Source organism: Phragmites australis, chromosome 11, assembly GCF_958298935.1.
Source record: "Phragmites australis chromosome 11, lpPhrAust1.1, whole genome shotgun sequence".
NCBI classification, from domain to species: domain Eukaryota; kingdom Viridiplantae; phylum Streptophyta; class Magnoliopsida; order Poales; family Poaceae; genus Phragmites; species Phragmites australis.
In genome coordinates this window covers 19262427-19272268 of record NC_084931.1, presented here as the reverse complement: position 1 = coordinate 19272268, position 9842 = coordinate 19262427, and the positions used below count along the sequence as shown (strand labels likewise).

Genomic DNA, 9842 nt, shown 5'->3' with positions numbered 1-9842 from the left:
ATCGGGTCGAGCGCTGATCGCCACCAAAAGGCTCGTCGTGCTAAGGGTCTCCCTCAGGACCAGGAACGTTGCTTGCGAGCGACTTGATGCGATCCTCCCTAAGCGCTACAGGAACTCCAAAGGCTATTCATCATCCAAACACGAAAAAGACCTACATAAAGGCCAGTGCCTGTCATTACAAAGCCCGAGGGCTAGTTCCAAACAAACCTACGACATTCATCCTAGGACCCAAAAATAACCCTGAGAGGGTCGAACCAGACGGTCGAAAGACAGGAACGAATGGCATACAAAAATGAATCAGCCCGGACACCGAGTTCCTCCGTGGTCATTCGAGTACCCTCAAAACTGGCGCCAACTGCCGGCAAGAGGTCCAGGTCGAAGAAGTGGTCATGGACGCAGATAAGAGCAAGGTAGGCGCCGGAGACTCCTACCTAGAAAAGATGGTCTCTAACGGTCTCGCGAATCCTCTGCTCGAGGCCACCTGCCTCCTCGGAGGCCGCTAGAAACCACTCGATATGACCGATCACGATGTTCCCAAGGTTCGGACGAACCCGGACACCGGCGAACCAAAGCAACGAGTCAAAAGGGGTAAAAGCTCGGCTGAGTTAGTTGAAGAACACCACTCACCGCTCGTCGCTCTCCTTGGTCAGCCGCTCGAGTTCTTTTCGCACTGCATGCAGATCTTCCCGGCAGCGGCAAAGGTGGTCATAGAACTCCTCTCTCTGCTGGGCACTTTCCCTGGTCACCCATTCTAGGTCCTCTACGCCCTGAGTAACTCCTCCCGGTAGGCTAGTCAAAAAATAGATCGTAAGCCACACCGGTGTCAGCTGGTCAAATTCTACATGTGTAACCTAGGACCATCGTGTGATGCGGGTGGTCGGTGCAACGCACCTTGAAGGTCGCTCAACGTACTCGCCCGCTCGGCCACAGACCCCTGCCCACATCTAACCATCGCCTCCAAGAAATGTTGGTTGGAAGAGTGGTCGTCGGGTATGGTCGGGGATTCAGTGAGGGCTGGGGAGCCAATCAGCATTTGCGGGGGATTAGTTCGGGCGCAAGGCTCAGACACTCCAGGAACTCTATGACCAGAACGACACAAACTTGTCAGGAAACAAAAGTGTGGGGGCTCCATTCAAAAAATGTTACAGAACAAAAGTTACAATCGATTTTTTTACTCCTCGGTGGCCTCCACCCGGAAGATGGACGTCACGTAGTCCACCGCCCCCTGGCACTCCTGCTGAAGTCTCTCCTCGGCTTCGGGTCCGGCAACCACGGCCCCTTCCCAGACCAAGTCCATGTTGAAGTTAGGGTCACGACTATGATGGCACCGGAAGATCTACTCCGCGGTCGCCCTCACCACCTGCGAGGCATCTTCCACGCCCCTCAATGCCAGGGTGGCTGGGAGCTTAGTGAAGTGCTCCACAATGACCTGGAGGGCGTAGGCCTAGGCTCAGGCAATGCGGTCATCTTTCGGCTCGATCACCCCCAGCTTGAGGCTACCCAGGGGATCCGCCAGCACTCCGAAGGCCTCCCGAAGGATGCTGAGGGTAGTGCGTTCATCCTCCTTCTCTTGGGAGAGCTCGCCTCACCTCTGCTGCAGCTCGGCCAACTGCTTCTCCAGTTCGGTGCATTGACTGTTCGCCGTCTCCTTCTCTTTGACCAGCTTGCGGACGATAGTTCGGTGCATTGACTGTTCGCCGTCTCCTTCTCTTTGACCAGTAAGTCGGGAGTCGAAACGGACTCCTCGACCGAGTCCTTAGGACCTGGAGCCGCTGTCGATGCTCCGAGGGTCAAGGCTAACGCTGTCGGAGGGGCTGGGGTATCTGGCCGGGGCACCGTCAGGGGGTTTGTCACAGTGATCGCCGAGGACCTACGACAAATGAGCAAATTTGCTGAATCAAGAAGAAAAGAGCAATTCAAAGTATCTACACAAGCCCAGAAAAGCTTACCTCAGCGACAGAGGATGGAGCACCAACTTGGCCCTCACGAAACAGCCATATCGTCCAATCGGGGATGACAACCCCTCGAGTGGGCCGCCAGCGCTCAAGGTCCCGCGGGGATATTTTGACGCCTCTGCATCCGATGATCCTTCCGTCGCCCTCTTCCCACACCGTGTGGATTGCTAGGCCCATGGCGATGGGGTCGGACTGCGCTTGGCCAGGGTGGGTCTAGTCACGGGGCACCGGGTCGGTCCCGATCTAGTCGCGGGACGCCTGGTCGGTCCTGGACTGGTTGTGAGGTGCCAGGTTTGTCCTGGACCGGTCACGGGGCGCTTGGTTGGCCTCCTGCAGACCGACCTCACTCATGAGGCAGCCGTCCTCGACCACCATCTGACCCTGCGGAGGTTGGCTACCTCCCGGTCTAGTCGGGTGCAAAGCGCAACCAGGATGTGGGAGTCAGGGGCAGGGCAGACACTTCCCGAAGGGCCTCATAGACCTCATCGATTATTGTCCTCAGGGTATCGACCTCGGGAAGATGCTGAAGATAGCTCGAAAAATAAAATTCTGACCAAGGAAAGAACTTGGGATAGGAAGTTCTGAGAAAATGCTAAACATACTAGCCTAACCTGGGCCCTCTCCGCTGGAGGAAGCTCACATAGAGGGACACGCGAAGGGCCTCCTTTCCTGGCGGCCACTGCCATCAGTGATCTAACCAACAGGTCGATGACATCGTCGGGAAGATCTGAAAACAATTATAGTAAAAGACCACTTGATCAAGCCTCTCGAGGCAAGGGGGGCGGCTCTAATATTACCTGCGGAGCTCTCCCGGGTATCATCATTGCTTATAGTGTACAGGTAGGCAGGGCACACCCTTTGCCATAAAGGGCAAACCCAGCGCTTGATGAAGTTGCGGATGACATCCGACCCCCGACAGACCGGCTTTTGCAAGCATCCTGACCTGGTCGGCAAGGGATAGTAGCTCAGCGGTCGACGTGGGAGAGCTTACCCAACTCTTTGCAAGATGTGTCGGCGCTTCGGGCATGCAAAGGTTGTCGAAGGAGTCGTCGGTCGTGAGGTAGAACCACTCCTCCCTCCAGCCCGACCACGACGATTTATCTCCAAGTAGGAGCTGGCGACACCGTCTCGGAGACAAAAACTGCAACTCCCGGTGGTCGGCCTTGGCTACAGCTGGGCCACATAGAAAAACCTGAAGATATGGAGACATGACTCGACCCTGATGAAGTTCTCACACATGTGAGCGAAGACACTTAGCATGATGATGGAATTAGGGTTCAGATGAAGATGACAGATGTCATAGAAGGAAATGACAATGCAGAAAAACTCGGAGAAGGAGGGAACGAGACCCACCAAGAAAAACAAAGCGAAGATTAGAATCTCCCCCTGGCGGGGAGCGGGAACTTCCCCCCAGGGCGGTACCTGGAGGATAGACGACGCGGAAGCAGTCGATTCTCGTACATCTGTTTCAGCTTCATGGCGGTACATTTGGAGGACTTGGGAAGTCAGCCTCCTTTCCGATTCACGGCGCCATGGGGATGTAGTGGTGGTTCTTTGAAAGATTCTAGTGAGGACTAGAGGCGATGGTCTCTACCGCAAGGGCTCGGATGGCGGAGAGATTTCTGGGACCTTCTGTCCTCCCATTTATATGATCGACTCGGTTCCGCCGCCTTGGCTCCCGAGGATCCATCTGGGGAACCAAAATTCCCTCAAAATCCAACGTCTATTAAGGTTTCTCTCTCTCACGATTCTCTCCATTGCGCACGCTTCCCTATTTTCTCTCTCCCACTCCTTTTCCCACGGACGATTAACCCACCCCCCGGGATGCAGTTTTCTGAGCTAACCACGAAAGTGGACAATATCACTGACCACTCCCCGGGTGAACTCATGTTCACATGGGGCCCAAGTGGTTCGATTGGGTCCAACCACGACCATTTGTCAAACTGCTCAGTCTACCGCATCCGCGAAGGAGTTTGGGGGCTACTATCAGTGTAAAGAATAGTGGGGTCCCCTCGTAGGTGGACCCATGCCGATAAAATATCAGCAGGTGCTGTATGCCACGTTTATCTGAAACCATGGTCATTCCGCGCGACCAGTCAATGACCGCACGACCAACCAGCGACCACGCAACCAAGTTCTTCGACCAAGCTCCGCGACCAGTCACGGGGTCACAGGAGCAAACCCCGCGACCAGTCTCCTCTGGTCGCGGGACAAATATGTATCTAAACAGTCTAATCACAGTAAATATTTTTTCACTCGAGTATTTCCTTTTCCTAGGTCTTCTTTCTAGTCGACCAAGGCATGGTCACCGCAGAGCTGCCATGTCCCGTCCCGTAGCATTAAACGCTACGGATCGGCCTGACAGGCATGTCAGGAGGTTTTTTCAGATGCGCAGGCGGTGCGTGGGGACAGGACAGGGCAGTCCAGGCGACCGGGATGGCGTAGACAGTGGAGCGATGGGATATGCTCTGTAGCACCATCGAGCAAGTGTGACACGTTTGCTCTTAGTAATGATTGGTCTATGTGAGAAGTTCTAGCTAGGTCTGGATCTATGTCTTGACTCACATGTAAATCCTCTCGCACTCTGATATATAAAGGGAGGAGTACCAAACTTGTAAAAAAAAACTAGACAAAAACATCATCTGTAACCATTATGAGACCATAAGAAAAGATTACACAGGATATAAAACTTTTATCCTAAAAGAGGTCTAAATCTGAATAATCCTTGGTGTTCTTAAATCACACATACATAAACAAATTCAATAGATACTCTCAAACAAAAATCATATATCTATCGTTCGATACACTGAAATCACTGTCAGAAATTTTCCTCTGACACTGAGGATTTGATTTTCACTTGTCTCTTTCTTAGTACGATCACTGAGCGTAGATCTGAAAAAGAAATCGCTTCTTATCCTCTCCGGGTTAGCGATAAAGGAGAGAGAAAAATTGATGCCCATCTCACGGCGCCTTGTCTCGACCGCCCACTCAATTCCACTTCGTCCCCGCAAACGGTATCCGCTCCACCACGTCACCGGTAAGCGGCGACCAGACACCGCCGTGGGTCCCGCTCGCGAAGCCGCGCCGCTACCACACGCCGACTTCTGCTCTATGCGACTCTGGGCCCCGATGACCCCATGGCCCGCATGGCAGTGAACTTGTTGCGAATTGGCTCGGTTTCACATCTCTATGACACAGGGTCCCACAGTGCCAGCCGGTCGAACACGCCTCCTGGCCGCACAGCCGTCGAGGTCCAGTGGGTCACTGACCTCCCGGACCCACTTGAGCCACGGCGGCCGCCCGTGCACACCGGAGAGGAGAGCCCAGAGCCCTGTGGAAGGCAACGACGCTTGTAACCCACTGACAGTGGGACCCGCGCACGACCCTGGCCCCGAAAATCAGGGAGAGGTCGCATCCCCGCGCGAGCCCCGCCCTGCCTTCACACGTTCCCCTCGCCTCCGAAGAGCACACGAGAGAGACGAGGAGAAGAGGAAGCGCAGGCGAGGACGTCGTGACGACGGAAACGAAGCCGCGAGGGAGAAGCCAGCGAGCTTACAAATACACCGCCTCAATGCCCATCCGGCCCACCTCAGATCCCGAATCCTAACCCTAGCCGGCGCGCCGCCCCCGTCCGCGGGCCCACCGCCGTCGTCGGCGACGGGATCGGGCGCCGACCGACGCGGGAGCAGCCGCCGCGGACGCCGTGTGGAGGAGGAGGATAAAGGGGGATCCCCGAGCCCTAGGCGACGTAGCCGCAGCGCTGTGCGGACGAGGCACGGATCAGGGAGGGAAGGGGAGGTGAGGAGGGGTGAAGCGAGATGCCTGGGGACGTCGCGACCTCGCCGGCGCCGGCGCTGCCGTCCTCTTCCTCTTCGTCATTGCAGCACCACCACTACGGTCCCACCTCCGCCCGCGGCCTCCTCTTCCACGCCGTCGCCGGCGCCTCTGCTGGTAACGTTGCGCTGGACTGGAGCTCTATCCATTTCGTCCCGAGTTTCGGGGTTTCTTCGGTTTGGGGTGTATTTGAAGTGCTGCTGGATTTGGGGTTTGGGCGCAGGTGTTGTTGCGGCGACGTTCGTGTGCCCGCTCGATGTCATCAAGACGAGGTTCCAGGTGCACGGCTGGCCAAAGCTCGCCACAGGCACCATCGGAGGTGAGCATTTCCTCAGAGGAATTGTTGTGAATTTCGCTTCAATTCGTAGCTCCAGAGTCAGACCAGCACATGACCCTGTTAGGAACGGCGAGTTCTATGCTATACTTGATGAGTTATGATGAGGATGCAGTAGAATTGGTGCAAGGGTGCATACGCTGGTGAGAAGTGTCTACATGGGTTAACCGGTGTGAACTGTGTGCTTTGTTTCAGTTTGTGATGTCTCATGGACAATTTGAAATTAAGGGAGGTTAAAGAAAATCTGTTAAGTAACAGAAGACGGCTTTGTTTAAGTTTGTGTTGTCTCGTAGACCATCCAAGATTCAGGGAGTTGATAGAGAATCTTTCGATAACGGAAGATCTACTTTTAGATGCCGTAACAGCTCAAAATCACTTGTTTGGACGGATATGGTATCCTTAGCCTTCCTATTGGTTGGTTGTGTGTAACGGTCTCTATAGCCCTTCATGGGTGGAATCTATCAGTGTTTCCATGCATATAGGACACAGGCGGCATCATGTCTGTTGAACTGGCATTGCTATGAATTTATGAAACCATGCACGTTGAGAGTGGAAAGCATGCAGATATGCACTAATAGTAGTTGCACAAATTCGTTAGTTCATGTGGAAAGCTCGACAAATAGACAAACATTTGAAGAATGCCAACAAGACTTTAAGCGTGGGCACTGTGTGCCTATTTTTGTTTTAAATGCTGAAAGTGCCTTGTTTATATTGGAGTTAGTTCTTTGGCTTTGTGCATGGGTAAATATGTAGTATCAACTTTCCAAGCCTAGTGTTTCTGAGATTGTGGATTGAGTAGTGCTGAGCTTAGATTACCTATAGCTTAGGCCCAGCGTGCATACCATGAATGTAAAATTATGCAGACATCGGTGCTAGAGCACAAATATTCCTAGGGTGGCAGCTGATAGCATAGATCCATACACACGGGAAATGTCCTGGGTTAATGGTTTATATGCTTTGTTTTTTTTTTTTTTTGCAAGGTTATATGATTTGTTGTTGCTTATTACAGTTGGCTTTAAAACTAGAATTTGATGCTTAGCACATTATCTGCGCACATCTGTTCTAGACTAAAAAATGCTCTTTCATTGAACCAATATATACTTCTTGCTTGCATTTTAAATGGCCTTTATATAAGGTTTATTATATGAATTATCTTTCCTATTATTACTAGGTAGTGTAATTATTGGGAGCTTACAGCAGATTGCTCAACGGGAAGGTTTTCGGGGAATGTATCGCGGCCTGTCCCCAACTGTTTTGGCTCTCTTGCCTAACTGGGCGGTAAGTATTTACACCTATATCTTCAGCTCTACTTATACTATATAGAGATAACAATTATACCTTAAGTTGTTCTGGGTGCATGTGTATGTAAGACAACTACTACACTTGTACGACGAATATCAAACGGCTATATTCACGAGCTTACGATTTCCTTGCGGATGTGCAGGTCTACTTTACCGTATATGAGCAGCTTAAAAGCTTGCTCTCTTCCAATGGTTAGTGCTTTACCCTTTCTGTGACTTGCTGACCAGCATAGTTTTTAAGTGGTATCATACATTGATTTTGTAGATGGAAGTCATCAACTCTCTATAGGGGCAAATGTTATTGCAGCTTCAGGTGCTGGAGCTGCAACAACTATTGCAACAAATCCACTTTGGGTCGTCAAGACAAGATTTCAGGTATGCTAACTTGACACAACATAATTGCTAGTAGAAAGATTGTCTGGTGCCAATTTTTTGTTGATTGGTTAATAAATTTGGGAAGAATTTCTAGCACCCCACTCACAAAAGATAAGCAAATATGCTCCTAAAATATGGTGAATTTTTCTGTCTTTCATTTACCTAGTTTGTTTGTATTGAGGCATACATACTTGCATTCCATACCTGAAATCAGTAAAAATGTCTTGCCAATTCAAGATCGAATCTTATACTGTACTTGCATGCTGTACCTAATAAGGCATCCATACTTGCATGACGCAAGTTCTTATCCCATTCTTGCACGCTGTACATAAAAGTAGTGATTCGGTGATTCCAAAATAATATAGGGAAATCCTGTCAATTCATCAATATCCTCCTTTTTATAGACCCAAGGAATACGAGCTGGGGCAATCCTGTACAAAGGTACATTTGCTGCCTTGAGAAGAATAGCATATGAGGAAGGCATCCGTGGACTTTACAGGTAGTTTCCCACGGAAGTCTACTTTTGCAAATAAGTAATACTGCACTGATTCATGATTCTATGTTTTGATATACTTGCTGGTATTTTCTTTTCAAAAGCGGTCTTGTCCCTGCCTTGGCTGGTATCAGTCATGTTGCTATTCAGTTCCCTGCATATGAGAAGATCAAAGCTTATCTGGCTGAGCGAGGTATTACTCTTAATCCATTTCCTTCCACATAAAATGTATAGGCATGCACATCGTTACTAAGACCAGATTGAGTGGCTTGTCTCTGCACCAATCAGTGACTGTACGTTGCTTTAACAGATAATACTACTGTTGAAGCATTGAGTTTTGGTGATGTTGCTGTTGCTTCGTCTTTGGCAAAAGTAGCTGCATCAACCTTGACGTATCCTCATGAGGTACTAAGTCAGTCCTCTGCAATTATGTTCTACTCCAGTTAATGAACATAGGGATCCAAGGATCGAAGGCAGAGCAATGTGTTATTTACTTTGTTTGCTTGCTGTTATATCTGAATTTCATCACTCTGATAATCATACAGGTTGTTCGTTCACGGCTGCAAGACCAGGGAGCACACTCGGAGACCAGATACAAAGGTGTTATAGACTGCACCAGAAAGGTTTATCTTAAAGAGGGTGTGGCTGGCTTCTACCGTGGATGTGCCACCAATCTGTTGCGGACAACCCCTGCTGCAGTAATAACTTTCACTAGCTTCGAGATGATCCACAGATTCCTTCTCGATCTATTCCCTCCTGAACCTGAACACCACATCCAGCCGCTGAAGCATTGACCATACTGCTCCTGTACCCTATCCATCTTGCCATTGGAGATTAGGAACCCAGTAACCATCCAGCAATGCCATTGTAAAAGAGAGAACTTTTTCCCGGTATTGCAACAGGTAGCTGCCATTCAAAACTTTAAACCGTAGTGTAGGCAGAAATTAACATTTATGTATGTAATAGATTTGTTAGCATGAATTGCGGGAAGTATATGGGGTGGCGATGATGGCTGTGCTGTCTGATGATGATGAAAAGAAAAGAATGTTGAGTTGATGAACCAACAATTGCTCTATTCCTTTTTTACGCTCAGTGATCTGCAAATATATATCTTGGCAATTTGCTGGAGTTTTTTACCTAGATGTTCTGCCGTAGTTTGTACTAGATTTGGTGGCGGCTGATTGCCGATTAGTGGTTCATGTAAATACGCTGTTCCTGAAATTTGTAGCTTGACCAGCTCAGGTTTGAAACAGGTAGAACATGTATGCGCTCGCGGAGGTGTGCTATTCATTCTGTTCAGTACAGTTTTGAGGGGCAGCGATCGTGCCACCCGATGACAGCCCGTCACAAGCCTGCAGCTCACTAGCTGGGCTGGGAGCGTGGGGAGATTGCTGAGCAGGTCTTCTCAGTTCTATCTCTCACGGATTTTATTTAATTTTAAATAAAAAATTGCAAATTTATATGTTTTTGAAAAATTGCAGATTTAAACTTTTGTCGCTTGTTGGAAGAACTCATCGCTCTTCTAACGGGTGACAGGTCGGCATGGTCTG

The 9842-nt window shown here is 50.0% G+C and overlaps 1 protein-coding gene across 1 annotated transcript; it reads left to right on the top strand.

The window, feature by feature from the left end:
* Positions 1 to 5374: 5374 nt before the first annotated feature.
* Positions 5375 to 9352, top strand: LOC133885448 (nicotinamide adenine dinucleotide transporter 1, chloroplastic-like). Its single transcript, XM_062325167.1, has 9 exons — positions 5375 to 5906; positions 6013 to 6108; positions 7295 to 7401; positions 7568 to 7616; positions 7690 to 7799; positions 8204 to 8298; positions 8397 to 8485; positions 8603 to 8697; positions 8838 to 9352. The coding sequence occupies exons 1-9, from the start codon at positions 5774 to 5776 to the stop codon at positions 9084 to 9086; spliced, it is 1023 nt and encodes a 340-aa protein (XP_062181151.1). The 5' UTR covers positions 5375 to 5773; the 3' UTR covers positions 9087 to 9352.
* The last annotated feature ends 490 nt before the right edge of the window (positions 9353 to 9842 follow it).